At 32.5% G+C, this 24,150-nt stretch overlaps 1 protein-coding gene across 4 annotated transcripts in view; it reads right to left on the bottom strand.

Moving 5' to 3' along the window:
* The window catches only part of sv (paired box protein shaven), a 92,792-nt gene that overhangs the window by 311 nt on the left and 68,331 nt on the right, over positions 1-24,150 (bottom strand). For 3 of the 4 annotated variants that reach the window (XM_089710274.1, XM_089710276.1, XM_089710277.1), the window contains exons 5-11: positions 22,794-22,991; positions 14,822-14,927; positions 14,203-14,371; positions 12,213-12,298; positions 11,293-11,431; positions 6,348-6,482; positions 1,578-1,686 (exon numbers count right to left, since the gene is read on the bottom strand). In XM_089710274.1, the coding sequence (XP_089566400.1) occupies positions 1,578-1,686; positions 6,348-6,482; positions 11,293-11,431; positions 12,213-12,298; positions 14,203-14,371; positions 14,822-14,927; positions 22,794-22,991 (942 nt within the window). Of the gene's footprint in view, positions 1-1,573; positions 1,687-6,347; positions 6,483-11,292; positions 11,432-12,212; positions 12,299-14,202; positions 14,372-14,821; positions 14,928-22,793; positions 22,992-24,150 lie in introns of those variants that run through there. The other variant, XM_089710275.1, reaches the window with a different exon arrangement.

Here is a 24,150-nt window from a genome sequence, read left to right as displayed (position 1 = left end):
TTATTGAAAATGTTAATGAATAGCAATGTATAATCCTTATCAAGATCCTTATAGTATTCCATGCGTCTATATTTTCTTAATATATTTTACAGTTAAAATTCAAAGTAAATTAATTTTTTAAGCACTAACCACCTCTTATGTGCATTTACATGACAAAATGATCAATACGTGACATATGAACTTTGTTCCTCCAATTAGATATTTAAGTAACATTGTAGATTATAACGAATATTTAGTGAGTAACTACCTATATAAAATCATTAGACAATATATCACTCCCGTTAAAAGCTAACAAACTGCCTACAAATCATAATAATCAAACCAATTATTCACGGATTTGACAAAATCGCTCCTACATATTGAATCTCTTCGACCCCCGAGTTGGAAACTTTAAAACTGATAGTAGAATCACTTAAATCTAACGCTATAAGTTACTCCGGTCCCGAGGGTTTAAGCCCTTTGTTACCGTCCTCTGGGAGGGATAAGGGTAGATCGACAAATGTGCGAAAGAATTGTTTTTTTGCTTTGATAGAGTTCGCTTTTATAGATTGCGCTTTCTGTTTCCAATTGGAATTAGTTTTAATGGCTGTTTTAGTTTTTTTGCGAAGCAAGTTTTTGTTCAAACTAATATTTTATTACAGATTCTGTATAGGTATTCGGTTAACGTAAGGATCATTGGTAATAAATTGAAAAAAAAAAAAATTAAAAGAGAATTATTTAAGATTTATTTATTTTTTAGTAAAGTCAATTACGTATCACACCGTTTAACTACACGTAGTTCAATTAAGATTCATTCTGCATTCTAAACTGTAAAACACAAAGTTCCCTGTACATCTAAATTCCCGTATCAAACGATCGGTATCAACACATAACTCTGCGTCAGGTGCGCGAAAAAAATAACAATTAGCCGATAAATTTTCATCGTTAACGATCAGGAAAACCACCGGCGCCAACACATATCCCTGGAGCACACCTCGATAACCTGTCCGAGGCCGGTGATAAAACGAGCAGATTTATTTCGGCCACACCGCCATTTGTATTCGAGTCAAATTGTTCAACATTTAGCCTTGCGAGCCTTGGTTAGCCTCCGCTAATGACGCGATTTACATCTTAATAACGCAAAACGGGAGATGAAGTTGTGTTGTAGCATTGTTGTTGGATGTTACTATTGTTTGAGACATTTGTTTTGGTTGTATTCGAATGTGTAGAAGTTATATTTTTTAACTTCAAGGCCCTTTGAAGTGTTTTAATAGGTTTATGTATATTAGAATATATGAAAGCAAATATTTTAAGTATTTTTTCTAGGATCCTAATTAATCACTGTTTCTATGAGATGTCTACAGGAGGCCCGAACGTTAAGATAACGATAAAAGTGCAGTTTACGTTAATACTTAAGCACAACTTTTATGTTTTTCTACATACACGCAATCGAAATGAATGAATAAATAGACGCTAAACATGATTTCAATTCCTTGGCAACAATGAAAATTCTCAATTGCAAAGAATCTGAATATAATTTTCTTTAATGATGATATATTGTTTTATAGATACTAAATAAATAATAAAAACAATCTTACCACTTGGATAGAAGTCCCGTGGCCGCGGAATGTGAGTAGGGCCCTCCGTACGGCGAGTACTGCGAGTACGGGGCCGCGTACGCGTACTCGCTCGCTAGTGTGGCTGTACCTGGAAATATTTGGTTATATTATGGACTAGATTCTTTAACAATTGGTATTTTGTTGTAAACACTCATTGTAATGTGAGGCTTGTATATATTAGAGAATCAAAAATTTTGGGCAGGTTACGGTCCTCTCAAGCTCTCTAATAAATAGCTTTTACACAATTATTATAGATATTTAAACAAAACAATTTAAACAATTTATTTATTGTTCAGCATGGTGGTGTGGTCACAATCATTTGGAACTTCCCTTTTAAGTCATATAGACCTGTAGTAGGGAAGTTCCCTCTTCCTTACTGAAATATAGCTACATGCTAACAATACAACACAAAAATTATTTAATTTATATGGTAGTAAGTAATAATAAATGTATAAATATATTATATAAGTAATAAGTAAATAAATACAATAAATAAAATCAGAATATTTTATATTAAGATATATACAATATACATACATATATATAAATAAAATACATATATATATACATATATATAAATAAAATAGAATAATTTATATAAACAAAATCATGTCAATTTTATTTTTTTTATTTTTTTACAATAGCAAATCTTCCGCATCATCATAAGTGATAGTTTTGAGCCATTTATGCACTGTTTTTTTACAGTCTGCAAAGGACATTGTGTATATATTTAGAGTTCTATTCACTTTGTTATATAATTTAATTGATTGCGAATAAAATTGTCTGGAGGCAAATAGTGTTTTATTATTTATTTGTGGTAGAACGGAGAATGGTATTCTTTTTTTTAGAATGTTTGGGTCGACTTTTATGTTTTTATGAGTTTTAAGTATACATTGCTGAATATATAGTTTTCTTACCGTAAGGACATTTGCTTCTTTATATAGGGTATCGGTTCTATATCTCTTTTTCTTAAATAGCGCAATTTTAATAATAGATCTTTGTGCCCGTTCTATACTAATGAATTTTGATTTAAAAGTGCCACCCCAAATCGTAATGCAGTAAAGTAAAAGAGATTCGACTAACGTTCTATATATGTACATAATTAGTTCCTTATCTGCAATATCACGTAATTTTATAAAGACCCCAATTAGTTTTCTGGCGCGTACAGTGACAAGATTTATTTGCGGTTGCCATCTTAAATTTTTGTCCAAGATGATACCTAAGTATTTGATTGTATTTACTCGACCCCATTTAAGAGGGGGGCAATTTGATGAGCAAGATTTATAATCGGTGCAGTGGTGAAGAGTTAATGTTAAATTAGGATCTGGTTGCATATTGTCTCTTATTGAAAATGTAATGTAATGTGTTTTTGACGTGTTAAGTGTGAGCAGATTCATATTTAACCAGTTGGATATCTTAAATAACGCAGAATTTGCTAGATTAAATACTTCGATCCAGTTAGAGCCGTGGATGAAAATAGCGGTATCGTCGGCATATGAAAAAATTTTTCCGTTTTTAATTTTAATATTTGTTAAGTCGTTAATATATGCTAAAAATAATGTGGGTCCAAGGACGCTTCCTTGGGGTACGCCGAAGTTGGAACAATTTTCATCATCACTTATGATGTCATTGTTCAGCTTTACCCTTTGAGTTCTGTTATAGAGGTAATCCGTTATTAATGAATGAAAAGTACCCCTAACGCCCATTTTATTTAACTTTTCTAGAAGAGTGGAGACAGAGACGGTATCGAAAGCTTTTTTTAAATCCAAGAATATGCATAAAACTTTGCGCTTTGCATCTAATTGTTCTGTTATATTATTTGTAAGGTTGGAGATAGCGTCTTCAGTACTGATTCCTCTTCGAAAGCCAAATTGTGAATTAGAGAGAAGGTTGTATTTGTTTATAAAACTTGATAATCGTGAATTTATTAATTTTTCCATTATTTTTGATAGTGCTGTCAGGACCGAGATCGGCCTGTAATTGTTAATGTCGTCTCTGTCTCCACTTTTATATATGGGAACAATAATAGAGCGCTTCAGTTCAAACGGGAAGATTCCGTGGTGGAAGCACAATACAGCAAGATGAGTAATGCTAGGTAAAAGGTAGCTTTTAGCTAGTTTAAGGAAATGTGTAGGAATGTTATCCCAACCGGCCGCAGAATCAGACTTAAGATTATTTATGATAGTTTCTATCTCATTTATATTCGGTACAATAATACCTATCGAGTTTATTTGGGAGGGAAGTGAAGCAATGTATTCTTTTTCTAAAATTGGGTCACTTTTTATTTTTTGAGCCAAGTCTATTCCTATGTTGTTAAAATGTTTATTAATGTAATTTGCAGATTGTAATGGAGTGGTTTTTATATTTAATAGTTCAGAATTAATTGATTTTTGTTTATTTATATTAGTTACATTTTTTATGCATTTCCACAAGGTCTTGTTATCATCTTTAGATTTATTGAGTAACGTTCTTTCATATTGTTTTTTTAATTTTTTAATTAAGTTATTGCAAAAATTGCGATATCGTCGATATGTAATTTGCAAAATATTATTATTCTGGTCTAGCCGAGCTTTATTTTGTAGTTTATTTCTGTTATTAATACATTTTAAAACACCTGGAGTAATCCAGGGCTTTAGAATTCGTTTGTTGGATGAAATTTTGTAGGTTTTTGTAAATTTATTTAGACATTTTGTTATTAAATCAACTAAGTTACTACATAAAATGTTAGGATCATTTATATTATTTAAATATGTAAGATCAGTTTTTTTTAGGTCAGAAACCGCTTCTGAAAAGTTAGTAACTGTTTTAGTGAAATTCCTTTTTTTTATTATTATTTTATGAAATATACTTATTAAAATCATTTTATGGTCAGTTATCGTTGTGTCTAATACTGCAACTATTATCTTAACATTAGCAGAAGAAAAGTTAGTGAAAACATGGTCCAGACAGCTATTTATCCTTGTATCATATTTATGTCCAGGTAATAAGTTGTGCGAGGCCAACATGTCCATATAAGTTTCTGAAAATTTATCGCTATGTCCTTCAATTATGTTAATATTTATATCGCCAGTTAAAATAATGTTTTTGGAGGGGTGTAGTGAATTCAGATATGTATCAAGTGAATTTATGAATGAAGTCGGATTTCTTTCAGATGGAGAACGATAGATAGCAATAATGTTCAGATTAGGAGTAGTGATTTCTAAACATGAAGCACCGTGAATTGTAATTTCCTTTATTGAATGTGTGATCGATGATTTGATAAATATTACGACGCCATCATTTTGATTTATTTTGTTAATGGAGCTATGAGTGGTGTACGATGGTTTAATAGGTAGCGGTTTGTTTTGATTAATTCTGCATTCTGTTAAGACAATTATATCGATAGAATGGTGTAACATACTAAGATTAATATCTAGGTCGTCCAAATTGTTACTGCTATGAATACTTCTAATATTTTGGTGAACGATGGAACAGTTAGGTTTATCCGGTGACATATGCTTATATAACTCTGATATGGAGCAATTAACAGCGGTGGTATTATATAAATCGTCTAATTCATCTAAAACTGTATTACGATCATCCATTATCTGAATAAAAGAGATGGGGGGTGTAGTTTATTAACAAATACATAAGTATACTAATATAGATTGTGTAGTAGCAGTTGTATAGTAGTAATATTTGAATTAATATAATATGTGGTAAGTTCTTTCAGATATGCCGTCTAGTTTTCTTATGAAAATTCAAAGTTAAATTTATGTGAAAGGTAAAACAATTTTAAATTGGCATAATATATCCACGCATCTATCCACGTTGAGTACCTATATCTCATTAATATAATGTTCGTCTGTTCAATACATATCAATGTATTGCATTGTTCTTAGATATCGAAATTTATAAAAACAGGGAATATGTAAAATTAAAGAAGACAAAAAGAAAAAGCATAAAAATACGTCTGAATCTCAAAGTAACAAATTAAATAACACTCAACGTTAAACACGAGCCGGCAAACCAAACCATCATTTGCGATTCACAAAAACAATGAAAGAATTAGGAGCGACAACAGAAATCACAAAAAAGTGACTCCAGACTCGAGCACTACTCAAGCACTCAAAGGAAATCCAATTTTCCTCCCCCCACACTTTACTGTGGCGATGGATATGAACTCTACACGATTGTAGACCTTGTTTTATGGGAATAAGATCGTGTTTCCAGTGATGTGATGTTTGGTCTTTAATCTACCGCAATCTGCTTAGCGGGAGGGGGTGTTTAATAGCTCATTCGGGGCTATGCAAATAATTTGGAGGGGAACCATACGGCTTTGTCTGCGCAAGTAACGAAGCGGCGCGTTGTGACTTCAAAGGGCTGTAAATATTATATTTTGGGCGTGGCTCGGATGGATTAATTGGATGATGCGGTCGCTCTTTGTTGGATGCATGGTAATTGGTTTGGTTGTGTTTAATTGGATGATGGGTTATGCTGTTAATGTATGTGGATGGATTGCTATGGATGTAGGAATAAAGCTGTAGCTGGACTTGAATCTATTATATTTCATTTATTTAAGATTTTGTAAGTTCTAATGATAAATAATAAGTTGCATAGGTCAAAAACTGAAAACATTGTTTAAACATTGCAAATTCTGCTTCAAAAACTATTTATTATATACCTTCATTTTAAAAAGTTTTAGGAAAGGAAAGGTCTACTTCACACTATGTACTTTCCAACTAGTACTAAGTACTTCAAAGTACTCACCATCATAATGCGCATAAGGCGGGTACGGCGGCGCGGGCGGCTGCAGCACGACGAGCGCCGCGGCGTCCGGGCTGCCCGCCGCGGACGGCGGCTCGCCGGGGCCCGCGGCCGACCCCGTTGAGTCGTTTGTGCCCGCTATGGGGAAAGATATAATTCAAAATAACTTATGGAACAAACACACAAAATAAAATACTGCGAACCTTGACAATACTTTCACCACATATTATAGAGATAGAATAAATTAAAACAATGCAAACTGAATCACGGCCGCCAACGAAATGTTAAAAATAAATTTATAATTCCACGTTTCGTCCCCAGCTATTCAATAACGAAGCTATAAGAAAAATTCCATGAAATTGTGGTTCAAAACCATTATAATATTTATATATATAAAACTCTCGTGTCACAATGTTAGTCTGCATACTCCTCCGAAACGGGTGGACCGATTCTCATGAAATTTTCTATGCATATCGGGTAAGTCTGAGAATCGGCCAACATCTATTTTTCATATGTACCACGGGCGAAGCCGGAGCGGACCGCTAGTATTTATATAAGAATGCGAACGCTCCTTCTACGATTTTGTTTTTTCTTGACTAATTGGATATACTTAATTCTCGTATGTAAACTGTTACAAGCATAATAACAACACAGTAATTTTAATGACAATTCAATTGCCTATGTACCTACATCTGTTGACAAATCAAATAAATAAATGCTATACAAATAAAAATCTTGAAACTGGAGGAAATCATATTTCACCTCCCATACATTATATATTTTGTTGTAAACCTCATTCTGTGACTACATACTAGAACTACAATTACAATTTCCATATCCATTACAAAAAACTCACAAAACAAATGTAGAAACAACTTATTACACGTTCAATTCTAAATTGTTAGCAATTTGTAGTAAAATCGACAACATGCTGTACGATTGACACCTTTGATCAACATTTCATATATATAGGTTTTTAACCGACTGCTGAAAAAGTGTTTTTCGAATGTTCGTCTGTATGTCATTGGCATATTTATATTGCGTATAATGTTTATTTAATTTCAAAATGTCTCAAATTTAATTTACTATTTGGTTCAAGTTAAACTAGCATGAATACATGGATAATCTCTATCTATAAGATTTACAAGTAAAAAAACTTTATTGCATCGACGCCTCAACCACTGAGCCACCATTGCTATTTCGTGTTGAATGTGATATTAATTTAAGCTACGTCCCTCTAGTTTGAAAAAGTAGATTTACAATCAAAATCATTGGTCTTGCCACGCACTAAATCATCGAAAAAAACAATTGCACATTTATACCACAAAATAATTGAATTCGAAAGTAACTCAAGTCATTAATGCTAAACACGATATATCATAGTGAATATTAAAATGGATATCGGGAAGTGATGAATCAAAGTCGATGTATTTATAGCTATCGTTGGAAAATGCGATCAAATAAATATCGGGACAGGACTATTAATCTGATAGTTGATTGGTTTGTTTTTGTGTTTTTTTTCGATTGAGTTTAATCTAGTGTTATAGCATGGGTTTTATGTGACTATTTTGAAACTACAGATATATCTTTTTCAATGTATCATTGTGGGGCAGTCGCAGATATATATAATTTATATAAAACTAGCTTATCGCCCGCTTTGCCTAAAACCTAATAAATTATAATATACTAAAACCTTACTCTTGAATCACTCTATCTATTAAAAAAAACGCATCAAAATCCGTTGGGTAGTTTTAAAGATTTAAGCATACAAAGGGACATAGGGACATAGGAACAGAGAAAGCTACTTTGTTTTATACTATGTAGTGATTGCGTTAATTACCGCTAAATATTATAATATCGTAATAATTAAGAACAACATGATTTCTTATTACAAATCGACTGTATATATTATCATAGTAGTAGTTAGTAGTAACTTTTTAAGCTATTGCATAGCTTCTATCGCGGGCCTTGAGCGCGGGGACCGAATCCAGAAATTTAGTAACGAAAAACCTCACGCTCCCCACTCCGACGGGCGCGGAGGTGTGGCTTGAAGGCATAGCATGCATGCTTTACCGCGGCAGTCCCCGAGTGCCACACGTCTTTTTTTAATACCACGATATTTTAATATATATGGTTAATGGTATATGAAGTTAAAAGATTTTTTGTAGTGTGAAGTCGAAGTTACCGCTCTTATGTCATTCGCGTTGGTATTTAAATGTCAAGTACTTAATTATTTCAAAGGAAATGTAAAGCTGCAATTTGTTTTTTATTAAAACATTTGACATAGGTATTATATTTTACAATAATTTTTATATAGTAAGTGACCCTGCCTTCCAAGCCAGAGGTTGTGGGTTCGATTCTCACCCAGGGCAAATATTTGTGTGATGAACATTGAAGTTTGCTCTGTGTCTGGGTGTTAATCCATACTAATATTATAAATGCGAAAGTAACTCTGTCTGTCTGTCTGTTACTCAATCACGCCTAAACTACTGAACCAATTTTCATGATATTTGGTATGGAGATATTTTGATACCCGAGAAAGGACATAGGCTACTTTTTATCCCGGGAAAATGACGCAATCCCGTAAATTCCACGGGAACGGGAACTATGCTGGTTTTTCTTTGACTGCACGGGCTCAGCCGCGGGCGGAAACCTAGTTATCTATATAAATATGTATTTAAAATTATATAGTATGTATGTTTATCAGCCGTTTGATTTCCATAACACAAGCGAAAAGATTAGTATGGGATCGAATAGTGCCGTGTTTGAAAAACGTCCTGTCATTAGTATTAATAAGTATTTATTTTTATGTAGGTACGAATTTTATTCTAATATTTTTCCGGTATTTATTCTAACACAACCTGAGCCTTGTTTCCTTATGTATACATATTATAAGGAAACCTATAGTCCTCTAACCACTAAATATTAAAGCCGTATGAAACATAATAAGCCGTCAATAGTTTCCCATAGTACTTGTAATTCGACGCCATGGGATTGCGGTGATCTCAATCAGATGTATTCCACTTATATGTGGGAATTATTAATTATAATATCAATTTTGTATAGATCGATAGATATATGTTAAATGTGGTTTTGTTATGCTTTTAGTGAAAGGTAGAGGATTTAGAAAAAAATATTTTTAAGTTACGTAAGTTTTGAAGTTCTATATAGGTAATAGATTTATAACTTTTTCCAGATTTGCTGTGAAATCTCAATTAAAATAGTTGTCTTCATCATCAGAATAATTCAAAAATTACATGTATTTTCGTCCTGTATTATTTGTCAATATATTTTCAAAAGTAAAGTGTATTTTAATAAGGATAATAAAACCTATAAAACATGGCTTGGCTTTGAATAGCAACCTCCACAGTTGGATGTAAACAATTCAACCGTAAGAAGAGAGTTATTATATATTTGAGTTATTTTCAAATAAGTTTATGATATTAACTTTATGTGTAACTTTATGTGTTATTTTGCTGAATAAATGAATTATGAATTATGAATTAGTTATTTAGTGCTATACTGTTTTAGAATAAGGCTTGTTTCCATTTCAAGCTATGATATATGAAAGCTATGAAGTGGAATTTTTACAACAGTGACCACTTTCGAATGTAAGCGGAAATCTTATAGCAAAGATCATAATATTATAATATAAACATGAAAACTCAACAAAACATCTAAATATTTTAAAGTTACAGGTACATGCACAAACTGTGCTACCTACACCACTAAAATGAATAAATATACTTTAAAGCGTAAAAAGTGCCGAGTCGATTTTTTAAAAAATGAACACAATTAACTACAATGTTGTTGAAAACAATAGCTTTCAACTAGCTTTGCATATCTCAGCTTTCATTACGTAACAAACATAACGACATAATAATTTTCAGGGCGTAACTAATAATGTTTTGATGACGGTAGTTGTAAAAATTGGCGGGTTGGCAAAACGACGCTTGATCGTGACACGAGCCTCGCCTACTTATAAAATGATTAAAGTTTTATAAAAATTTAATAGAAAGAATATAAATAAAAGATTTTTTATGTTATTTTCGGAACTTTTGGACTATCTTTTTATTGAACTAATTGGTAAATTTGGAATAATTCATCTCTTGCCAACTATTCCAAAAAATTATTCACTTTCTTCGTGTTTCTTACCAGAATGCGATAAAATACTTAGGTTACAATACCTGGATTAATCAATCCATGCACATAGATTCAGTAACTACTAGAATGCGGAGCATATTAATATGGGTGTGCATGATTTAAGGTACTACTTGGAAGAGCTTGTACCCCTAATCCTATAGTTTCAAGAATCTAACATAGAATAAAATTCCCTGTATAAGACATAGTTCTAGAACTTTCCTAGATGCTATATATATCTGGAAATCACCAGTGCGGCGTTTGTTGTACCTCTGATCCTATAGTTTAAAAACGTACTTGCCTTTATCTTTCCTAGATATCTCCAACTCACTTACCTATAGCTACAGATCCATGTATAAAAATTGTTCTGTAACTTTTCAACATACAATCTATACCTGCATAACCTAGTTCTAGAACGTTTCTACACATAATCTACATCTAGCACTCACCAGAGTGCGGCGCTTTTCTGGAATTCTACAACTTTCCCAGATGTAGCCTATGTCTAAACTCACCAGAGTGCAGCGCTTGTCGTACTCCAGATCCTATATTTTCAGATCCTTGTATAAAACCATATTCTAGAACTTTCCTAATCTATAGGAATAATTGAAGTGAAAACTTCTTTAGCGGCGTTGAGCACTTTTTCTGTAATGGGTATAAAATCTTAAACTCGCGTCAGGACACGTGACCTGATCGAAAAAGCGTAAGACGGATGGATATCAAACATGCTCAACATTAATAATCAAATTTTCACTTCTGCCGGCACTCCCGGAGTGCAACCCGTCTTTTTTTATATTTTATCTAAACTCACCAGAATGCGGTGCATAGTGCGGATGAGCGGCATGTTCATACGGCGCCTCGAACAGTTCCCCGTAGTACCCCGTCCCACCCCCGAGCTCTGAGAGCAGCTTGTACTCGTCCTTTAGACTCCACTTCGACGACGACCACAGCTGGAAGGGAACCTGGGTTTAGTTATGTGTGAGATTTGAAACTTGAAGTGAAACTTCTTTAAAAATTGGTTGTCTGTAAAGTCGGTTTACTGACGATAGTTGAACGTGACAACGTCCGATTGTGCTTCTTTGTCGCTCGTTCCGCGCTCTCGCTTGCACTTCAAGCCTTACATGGAACGCCTCAGAGCGAGGTAACGCCGCATGAGTCATGTTTTTTCGTGCGTGCAGCCGGCTCTATCGAATTATAAGACGTTGTCACGTCAAAAATCAGGGTCATTGCAATATATGCCACGTTGCGTCACCTCATTGAGTAAAGTGACGATTCTAGTATCTTTGAATATTGCTAAAGAAGTTTCACTTCAGACACGTGTGCTCGGCACACACGCTCTTTTTATGTTTTGAGCATGTTATATGATCTTTTTCTTTAATGTCGGTATTTATGATATTATACTCGTATGCTCGAGCTTGCGTATTTTAGAATGACGAGTACATAGACGAAGCTATGTACTTGCGTAACTGTAGCTTTTATTGTCACTATAGCTACTGGCATTGTGTAAGCTAACCATTTATCAAATTAAATGATACTTTTTCATTTTACAACCCTATTTAATTATTATATATATATTTCTGAATGAAGAAAAGTTACTTTTTATTTATGTTAAGTATATTGTAAATATTATAATTTCAAGTAAATTGCTGAAAATTGACATTTTATTTGTGTTAGTGTACTGTAAATATTATCATTTTAAATAAATAGCTTCAAGATGAAAATAATACTTACGTTAGAATATATCTGGTCGCCGTTGTAGTGACTTCTTTGTCGCTTCACGTCGTCTTCTGAATGACTATTGAAATCTCTGTTCTCATCTGTGAACAAAGTACAGAGTCATTAAATTACTTGTTATCTGAATCCCGTGGTTTCACTCGCGTAACAGTTGGATAAAAAGCTTGCCTATTTACAGAATCTATGTCTGTGTTAAATAAAAATCGTAATAAGTCCTTAAGTAAAAGTTTGACAAACAAACAAGCATTAACAACAATAAATCAATAGTACCTAGGTTTTTTTTTTTAATTTTGAAACAATACGTTTTAATTTCACTTTTAATCATCATAAAAAATAAGAAGGCATACAAATAATATTATAACACTTCAAACTAAATCAAATCAAATACTTAAGTTAAAGAAATCCCACGACATTTCAAATAACTTTTACGTTTATACGATTACAGGGTAGACAATGTCGGTGGGTATAACAGATAAGCTATGGTTATGACACCCGTATCCGCTCCGGAAAAGGGGTTAGAATTTAAAGAGAAGTTATAAGTTAATATAATATGGCCACAATTTGTGCTGGTTTTAATAGCACAGTAAATCTTGCTGGTTCCGCTCAGCGCACACCACTATGAAAGGGACGGCAGGGATGGGTCGGTGTCGATAGATTTTGACGATGATTTTGAAGTTTTATATGGAAAAATAAATTTCGTTAGGGCGATAGCAGGTATGAAAGTTGCTGTAAATCGAAAGATCTATCTATCATCATCAACATGGGAATATTCTTTGAAATAAAGCTTATTTTACTGCACTGCATTTTTCATCATCATCTCTATGACGCGGACGTATTGCTATTTGAAGTGCATCAATGTCTACTTATTTATAATGAGATTTTACATTAATGCATCATTCAAACTACACTTAGTTTGTATTATGATTATATGCATGAAACACCTACACCACTAGTTTCCTATGCTCATCAATTTTATATTATTATCGATAGCCACTGTCCCATCACTATCGCGACTCGGAGACGCGTAGCTGCGGGGTCCACAATGTTTTAATCCCCATCGCACAAGTTTATATAGTCTGTGGTACATATGTAGGCTCACTCGATACTATGTCTCTAGTACCTACTCAATGGGGCATGGGATAGAGTATATTAGTGTTTTATGTTATTGAGAAGCAAGTGCATATTATTGAAATTGATATTGGAAGATTGCAAGTTGAATAAAACACAGGTTTATACACACATATAACACAGCTTACAAATATATTCTCCTGACATACCTACAGATTTTTCTAGTTTAGGAGTCGTAGGCTATATTATAACTACAAAAAGTTAAAAATAATTTGGAAAATCCAAAAGTGCACGCCTCATAATTTTTTTTAATAAATATTTATTAATTATTATTTTTGTTTATTTAATAACGACGACGACGACGACGACGAAACCACATCGAATCAGACCCTGAAAAATGAAAGGGTTCTATTCCTGAGCATACTCAAGCGTAAGAGAAAAAAAAAAGACTCGATTAGTAAAGTATTTCGGTCGCTATCGTGTTAACAAGAAAAAGGATCCGCACATACAGACACACGGACGTCCAAGACAGAACTTTTTTAAACTGTTTTTTAACTAGTTTAAATAACAAAAATGACATCAAAAATATCATGAACGTTAAAAATAGTGTTTTTTCTTAATATGTGTGTGTATGTATTATCTTACAAGTGCAATGTATGATACATAAAGACATTTTAAGTTTGAAAAATCAGATGTTTTGCGCGAAGTGACAGTAGTACCCACCTCAACGCTTCGCTTATGAGGCGTGCAAAAATTCAATAAAAACTGTATCATATTAATCTTTTCGAATATTACTCTGCAATAATACTGTGATCTGTTCCACTATCACCAGACCTACCCCCTGCTCGATGCCCAGAATCTTATTGATTCTATAACTACCCTACACAATGCTTCTTATCTTTCCTCATGTTCCACTTACCCTGATCCTCATGCCGTTTCCTCTTCAGCCCGTTCCCGTTATGCAGACCTTCCACCTGCTCGATCCCCAGGATCCCATTGATGCTGTAGCTGCCGGTATTGGTGACGTGCTGCTCCGTGGTTGGAGATAACACGGCGGTGGTCCCAGCGTTGCCTGCGTGCGTTATTACCTGGGGACGTGAAAAATTGTGTCTAATTATCTATATTATGTTTCTATTATTTATTGCGTTTCATGCGAGAAGTGTTCTGAATGCCTTGTTATTAAAAAAACTTAGTAAATTGTATAAGTGTCAATATAAAATGGTTAAAAGGAATGAGGCAAATCAAATGCCATTTTTTCCGAGTTGATATAACATCTACAATGGTTAACAAAAGTGTGATGACCAACAGCTGCAGATTCATTCATGGATTGAAATACTACAGCTCAAACCACCAACGAATGAACAACTACATAACCGCTAGGTAGAACGGTTCTGGCAAATTTACTAATAGATATAAATGCAGACAGTATGGTTAATTTCTATAATGCTTCCCTCAAATATTTTGTTTCTTTGTATGTAGATATGTTTTGGTGTTAACAATGGCTTAATAATAAAATAAATAAATAACAAAATACTTACAGAAACAACACTCCCCTGCGCGGAGCTGAGCTCCTGTTCCTGTTGTTGTTGTTGCTGCTGGTTGTGCGCGTGTTTCGCCTTCTCTGCAGCTTTGTTGCGCACAATCCTGCAACAATATTGTTGTATTAGAATCATCTTCTTCAGTCGATAAGTTTGTTACTATTGCAGAGGCATATAAAAATTTGACCTAGCTGCATATTTTAACACTTACGATACTTGCAATATGCACATTGAAAAGTTAGATATAGGTATTTAAAGATCACGTATTACAAAGACGAGTTTGCAATCGACAAATATAATCATATAATTAATTATTTATGCTTTAAAGGAAAAGTAAGGAAAATAATTTACTATTATTAAGAAAATCAAACGAAGCAAAAACGAAAGACATTTCAACTATTCTTATAATCGATATTGTAACCGAAATTGCACTAATAAATCATTAAAACGCAAAAAGTGATAAATTTGCCGACACGACATTTTTGTCGAATGCGTGTCGGAAGCGTAACAAATCGTAGCGGTCGCATGTAAATTGCATTGCGATGTCGTGGCACGTGTCGTGGTCCTAGGGTGCTTTTTTATTTAGCTAATGGATTGTACTTGTTGTTGATATACTTTCTCATAATTTTGTATTGATGTGGAATATATAAATAGATTATGGAGAGTACTTTCCTACGTAATAATGTGTCTTTACTCCTTATTAGCTTATAAATTTTAATGTTGGGGTAATAAAGAGTATTTATTGTAGGTATAATCAAGTGCATTAATTATTTTGATTTATATTTATGCATTTCATTGAATAGGTATGAATAACAATAAAAAAATAACATGTTGCAAAAAGGTTTCGTAAACAATGTAATTAAATAAATGACTAATGAATTAACGTTGCAAAAAAAATTACAAAAACATAGTAAGTAAAAACTAAAACCCACAGTTATTTATCCGAATGTTTGGAAAATCTTATAATCAACTTTTCGTATACATAATATGAAATAATCATCATAATTTATTTATTTATTACACTTTATTGTAATACAACTATTAAATAACAAAAACCAATAAAAAGAAGATATAGGGTACGAGAAAGACGTATTACAATTGGCGGCCTTATCACTAAGCAGTGATTTACCTACTTGTACTAGTAGTTATATTATTATATTATACTAGAATAATATTGAGCAAATTCGATTTAAAATACTTGTAAGACCGTACAAAAGAAATACTTACATAAAAACACCACCACATGCCTACAAATATTTTATTTTATATCCCATCACACCAAACAAACAACGCTAATCCCAGACCAAATTAAACTACGTTCATTTAGCTATCATTTTGTCGCGCCGTTGACAGTTCATTTCCCGCCATGATGGATAATGGCTCCCGTTGAAGTATTGCCAGTATCTCGCGGGTTGACATATGCAAAAATTGTTTCGCAAACTTATAAAGGTCAGGTTGTAATGTACTCATCACTGAGGGGACTTGATTGATGGCGCTTTTTTATTATAAATTACATGGATATTATTTGTATTATGATTTTGGATGGCATGATGTTATGATTTGTGTGTTATGATAGTAGATATTTCATTTAATTTATAAGGATAAATAAATATTCTGAATATATATAGGTGCTGTCGGATGAACAGCAGCTGTGTTTATAGCACAGTAAAATTTATGCTATTAATTTTACAAATCATAAAAGCCTTGTGAGAAACCTGATTAAATATAAAGATTAAAGCGTACCTAACAGAAAGCCTTCATAATAAATATTCTTTTGACGAACGTAGGTAAAATATAATGAAGTGTGTCTCTCTCTATGGTTTTTAGAAGTTACTTTATTCAACATTTTCATATTCATTATGCTAAGCAAAATATATCCTAACAACAACTACAATGAATAACAAAAATATTAACTTAGTTAACATTTCCCTAGCTTTTAAATGCAAATTTTAACGATGGCACTTTCGCAAAAAGCGCGCAATACACGCTTCCGGACGGACGTGCGGTTTCATATTTTTTATATTATAATACTCCTTTTATCTGCCGGAAGAATATTCTTTGTTGAAATGGGTAATTTATTGACGATAAGGTATTATCATTTAAGTACTTTTAGTACAAAAATATCGTGTATAACGTATACTTAATCATTTTATAACTAAGGAAATATTATTTAACAGAAATAAAGTTTTCTCATATTGTTACGATGTTTATACATATAGGGATCACTATATTTTATGTACTAGCTACCACCCGCAGTTTTGCTGACTTTTATTTTCCCTGTACCTTATTTTCAGATGAAAAATTACTCCCTTCAAGAGTTGGTTTCGAGTCGATATTAACTCTAAAACTATATATTTCTTGTACTTACGTTGTATCTACAAAACAACGCTACATAAATTATTATGAATCATTATTGTAAAAACAACTATATTATCATTTCATAGCCAATTAACGTGAAACGTAGACAGAGAATCCAATAGACACCGGCAATGCGTGTCGCAGAAAGAGATAAAAAAGAATACGTCACAATATTTAGGGTTACCATGTGAGGGAAAATTTACCCCGCAATTTGTAAGATACAAATCTCTCAATATCATTATTCACATAACATAAGTGGATAATAATGAGATATCCACATTACGTACTTACATGTTTATACTAATATTATAAAGAGAAAATGTTTGTAATTATGTATGTACATATGTATGTATGGTTTTCGGAGCGCAGCTAGTATATAATAAACATATTACTTTTAGATGGGTAATACATATTATGTATATACACATACCTATATATTATATAATCCATACTATATAATATTATAAATGCGAAAGTAACTCTGTCTGTCTGTCTGTTACTCAATCACGCCTAAACTACTAAAACAATTTGCATGAAATTTGGTATGTAGATATTTTGATACCTGAGAAAGGACATAGGCTACCTTTTATTGCGAAATATGTACCACGGGCGAAGCCGGGGTGGACCACTAGTATGTATAATATATATCATTATCATAATCCCATATAAAAATGTGTATGTAATGATAATGTAGATGAAAACTCGATTGTTCATTATTTTTTATAAAATAAAATAAAAAAAATAAAAGAATGTTTATTTTCGTAAGTATTAACAGATACACACGTTAATTATATTGACCGACCCGCGAACGCGCAAAAAAACGAAATTTACTTAATAATAATTTATTGTAATAAAAAAATTACATTTAAATTATCTCTAACTTAATTAACTACGTCCCTCCGGTTCAATGTTGGAAGTTGGAACCAAGAGTGTCCATTGTCTTCGGCGGGGCAGCGTCGCGGTGGTGGTGATTGCCGTAATACTTTCTAACCTTCGGTTTTGGTTTCCAATCTGTTCATCCTGTAGCTACAATCCAAATTTGTCGTAAATTATCCGGTTCAGGAAAACTGGAACAAGCCATTGAATATTTCAGATATTTAATTAAATACACACTGCAGAATATATATTATTATTTCCCATAATAGTGGGTAACAATTTGTAGAAAAGTTGGCAACACAAAATTTTTTAGGTTAAAATTTATAATTGTTATTTTTGTGGTTTTTAAACAATGTATTCAAGTCAACAGCACGTGATACACAATATATTAACACGCTGAAATATCATGAAGGCCTATAAACTGATAAAGAGTTGTATACTTACGAGTGAAAAGACAATCCAGGCATTTTCGTTCCACTATCACTTTAACACCCTTTAACGCTACACCGCACCATGGTATTATTTTATAAGGTATTAACAGTAAGTCTAAATCATTAAAAACCAAACATACCATGAATTACGTAACTTAGAACATGTAAAAACTATATTTTTAGGGAAGACGATAGTTAGCTGTCAAACTTTGTTTAGCAAAGTAGGTTTCTTTTCTTGAAAAAAGTGGCACGCTGGGTGAAACAAAAAATTTTATCGTTCTCTCTCATTTCTTTACACAACACCGGCATAAGTTGCTCTTTTTCTTGTGTGAATGCGACATAAACTATCAATTTGTCTATTGGTTTCTCTGTCTACGACGTGAAATATCGTAAAATTTACGACAAAAACATCCACATTGACAGCACAGATACTCACAAAGGGAACCTAAATTGTCCATCGGAATTATTCAGTTTGGCGCGTAAAAAACTCAAATGTCAAATTGGGGTTGCTAGAATTATTGCTTCAATTACCAGGCAGCGGCGTGCCCTCGATTAAAAATGTATTTTTGCAAGTTTGCGCTTTTTTTTAATTTTATTGCAGAGGGCATTTGATTTTTTGAAATAATGGTTATTGCTATATTCATATCGGTTATTTGAGTGGAATTGTATTAAAATATTATCTATTAAAGTAAAGATAATTCTAAAGATACGTAATGAATGTTAATTCTGTGGTTAATATGATAAGAATTATGTTAAATTATTACAAATATATTTTTGGGTTTAGTCATTTTTCCTGTAATAAGGATTTTAGTTTTAGTTTTTTAGTTCAAGAAATTTATAACGTTTAAAAAACACTTACAGCAGGAATTATAGTCAAATCCGTTAAGAGAAGTAGATATGTCGATATGGAATGTGATATCTGTCTTCACTTAAAAATTTATTTCGAAACTTTACTCACATCACTCTTGTTTCCCATACATAAATGTTTTCATTGACCATTCCCAGTCGAAACAATTAACATCCTACAGAAATCCTATAATCCCTCCATATCGTCACTTAAACAGAATCGTATTTATCGTTGAATAGACCGCAGGAGACGACACGACACGACATTAGCTGCGCGTGTCGGGCGCGTGTCGTGGGGTGCAAGGACCCCTCCAGTGAATTGCTTTAAAATTGACTCTGCTATGCAATTTTGAAAGTAATGATCGTATAATTTGAAATTTAAAGTTTTTATTACTTGATGCTGGGTGTGGTGTTTTTGTTTCATCATCATAAGCGTAATATGGACTAAGTTAATTTATTGAGGAATAAAATATAATGGATTTAAAATACTATTAAATATAGTTCGATGGTTTAAATCCGATAAATATTATTTAAAATTCGACATAATATTATGATCCCATAAAAACAACTACAAAAAAAAAACAAAGTTTATTTAAATCAAGCAGCATAATAACATAATATTAAAATCCATTTAAGAAATCATTAAATACTGAACATTGCTTCTCTTACTCTACGAGTTCAAAAAGTAACTACCTTTTTCCAAATTTACTACATAGCGAAAACGTGTATTCAGTAAACGTTAGAAAAGTATTTGTTAAATTATTTGCTTCTATCTTCTCACACATTACCAAATGTTTGCAACCCATTACATTTATAGTGCCCAAGAACATTTTATTGCATTTTAAGTTCTTTTGTTAGGGGATAGGATACATTTTGTATTGTACCATGAATCGTAGCAAAAGAGTTGGTTGGGGCTACGAAAAAGTATAGAAACTTATGTGCTTTTGTTTTGGTGAATTTTCATTGATTTTTCAATTGTGTTTGAGAAGCTTTTGGTAGGATCACGTTGTGTTGTTTAATAAAATATAAAGCACCCACAGAGATTAGAGATATTAACGAATACGTACCTAGTAACACTTAAGAGAAAATTATATATTATATCTAAGTATTTAAAGTACGTATGGATAACGCAAACTACATGCGAGTGGAGAAACGATAAAAATCTAGTGAAAGTAATTAATTTATATTTTGCCACTGAAAGGAATCCACAAACTTACTAGAACTTCATTCCACAGATATTATACGTATTTTTCGTAGCCATCAAGGGGTTGTCTACCGGAAGCAGCGAGGGGGGGACAAAGATGGCGTACCGGAAACAGGGACACGTGCTCCTCGCACCGGACGTCCTCAGCAGCATCCATTGAATTATTGCCATTCAAATAATAAACATATAAACTGAATTCCCCCGTTTTCGGGAAAACGTTAGGGTTATGGCAACATTGATAGCCGATGATTCATTCCGACTTTTATGGGCACTTATGAATTTGCTAAACCCGTTGATGATGTTGCAAATTTATGATCCAGCACTTATTATTTGAACCTTTTCCTATAATATCTACGCATTTTTATAAGTAAAGCAGAGAACTACTATACTGATAAGCAGGCAATTTTATAAATTCCATATAAAAGAGGTCACTACAATTTTTTTAAGTGTAGCTACACTACTAACGATCCTTCTATTAACTTTAAAAAAAATTATAACAATAGGTAACTGAAGATCACAGTTGATTTTAAAAAAATTGGTCGGCGCTACAATATATTTATCCAGATTTTCCTTTCCAATCACTAATTTCATATATTTTTATCTAATCCAGTTTTTAACAAGGAATATTACAGTAATCTACTGATAACAAAATTAATAAACGGTAGCTGATAACACAAACGTATCTTATCTGAAAATGTAATTGCGTAGAGTTTTAATAAGTGTTGTTATCGATAAATTAGTTTGATTTAAGGTTGATTAAAGCTACTGATATTATTTCAGGGAAGAATTGACATGTAAAAACTTTTAAAGTGGGGTATTTAAGTTTTCATATTATTATATGACTCGTGGACGTTATTCTGAAGAATTTAAATACATGATTCGTACATTCTTTGTTTGAAGAAGCTTTATTGCACGCCTCATAAGCGAAGCGTTGAGGTGGGTACTACTGTCACTTCGCGCAAAACATCTGATTTTTCAAACTTAAAATGTCTTTATGTATCATACATTGCACTTGTAAGATAATACATACACACACATATTAAGAAAAAACACTATTTTTAACGTTCATGATATTTTTGATGTCATTTTTGTTATTTAAACTAGTTAAAAAACAGTTTAAAAAAGTTCTGTCTTGGACGTCCGTGTGTCTGTATGTGCGGATCCTTTTTCTTGTTAACACGATAGCGACCGAAATACTTTACTAATCGAGTCTTTTTTTTTCTCTTACGCTTGAGTATGCTCAGGAATAGAACCCTTTCATTTTTCAGGGTCTGATTCGATGTGGTTTAATTGTTATTAAATAAACAAAAATAATAATTAATAAATATTTATTAAAAAAAAATTATGAGGCGTGCACTTTTGGATTTTCCAAATTATTTATAAATATTAGGGATTTATTTTTAAAAATATTAGTAAAATAAATGAACAATTTTTATTAGACATTGAAACAACTATATAAAAAAAATAAAAATAATAAACTTTTTAAATTAACAATTATTTATGTACTTACAATCTACTTAATCTAACAACCTAAATGCTATTTAAGATTGCCGCTCAGCATGAAAAGCATAGGCCTTCATTGCAGAGCTGATTTTCAGCGACACCTAATTACCTACATGTGTTTCACATTACAAAATATTATATCAAGAGAAGCAAGGTGTGCAAATATGGCTACGAAATAATTTGGTTTTTGTAACGATTTTATTAAACGCTGACGATTAAAAATTACCAACAATAAATAAAAAAAACAACAAAAGTAAGTATAAATAAAGCAATGAGCTTACAGTAAGTATATTGTTACATCTCAATTTCACCCCAAATCGAGAGCAGTCCATTAAGGCACAATAAAACTTGATGGACATTAACCGTGGGGCCTTGGGACCGCTACATTGATTCATTTGTACTGGCTTAGTTTTAAATATATTTTATTGAAAATACTTAATATCGATGCATCGAATAGTAAATGATATAAAATAATATGATCCATGTTTTATTAATACTTTTTAATTGTTAGGTACAAAGCAATTCTTTCAGATATACCTTATGTATTTTTCCATTATATTGATAAATTTTGTCGAATTTTAAAAGAACATTGCAATTATTTATTGGGACAAACCTACAGCAGAATAACTTTAAAAATTTATTTATATATTTTGGTAGGTACTATAAGTTTTCGTATCTCTACCACACAGATAAAATAATTTATTTTGTTACAATCAAACTCAAAATCGACTTTGTATATTACAAACAAACATACCTATTAATACTGGACACAGAGGGCACATTATCCTGGCTACAGATCCCCTCGCTCAGCAGTCTATCCCGGATCTCCCAGGCGAACATCGTCGGGTTCTCTCTCTTGTATGCGGCGATAGCGTCCACCACGGGTGGGGTCGCTACCTTCGGCTTCGAACCCCCTATCACGCCGGCTTTGAAGCTACCCGTTTCGTAGTACCTGGAAATAGCGCTAGTTAAAAAAAGTGGTAAGAAACCGTTAGCATTTCATAAAGATATGGTAAAATCAAGTTTTTACCCGACTGCGAAAGAAGGGTTATCATAATTTGTTAACAAACCATAATGACCACAGGTAAAGGGAATCGTGGAAAATTCGAAATCTAAGTAAATGCATCGATCTAAGTATCGCATTTATTTATTAATAATCATACTTGTTTTTTACCTTTCTCTCTATCGTGTATCAAGAGTCATTAAAATATTAAACTTGGCGTGGATACGCCTTACTAATTATAAGATTTCCTAACAAAGTTTCACTTCAAACATTTTAACAAATGCTAAACAATTTGGAATAAGATTTAAAGTAGGAAAATAAATGTATTAATTAGTCCCTGTACAAAAATAAATTAAAGATAATTACCATTCCATACTTTTCTTACAGATATGTAATAAAATTAGATAGGTATTATATTATCCTGACTTTAGATAAAAAAAATGTTTATGACAGGCACAGGTTACTTTTTTTAAGTCTTGCATTTTCATTTCTTCATATTCCACGTATTCAATTCTTTAGCTTTAATTCGTTTTAAAATTGATTATTTCATACATAAATCGATTGATATTACAATTTATAATCCTACCATACAATACTAAAATACCAAATGCACTTTACAGTGTTGCCATAATCGAATTGTCATAATGTCCATTATTTTATTGAGCAGTTGAAATTAAATTTTGCTATAATGCCATGTCCCCAGAGAGGGGCGTGGGCCGACCCCCGGTATGGGGACCTTGTTTATAGCTGATTTGGGAATCTATTGATTGTCCCGTGATGGGACAGTATGGTGTGATTTTTCGCGCTGTTTGTTTGTTTAATTTATTTTAGTACAAGTGTTAGAAACGGGTTTGTTCGTTGATTTGCGAAGATAGCATAAACACTTGACAAAGATAATATAATATAATTAACAGTAATACAAATATAAAACTTGGGACTAAAGTCTATAAAGGCTTCCTGCTTGAGAATAAATATTCAAAATCTGTTCAATAGTTTTTCTATTGGTTTGTACAGAAATTAATATTTATGAAAATATCATTGTTCGGTTTGTACCTATTTTTACAGTTGATAGGTCAAATACCTAAGTTAATATTATTATACTAAAGTG

This window comes from Colias philodice, chromosome 24 (assembly GCF_061535455.1).
Source record: "Colias philodice isolate Cphi_HAF_F1 chromosome 24, ilColPhil1 Martin Lab GWU primary, whole genome shotgun sequence".
Lineage (NCBI taxonomy): Eukaryota > Metazoa > Arthropoda > Insecta > Lepidoptera > Pieridae > Colias > Colias philodice.
The sequence above is the reverse complement of the archived record's forward strand: the minus strand, read 5'-3'. Positions and strand labels throughout refer to the sequence as shown.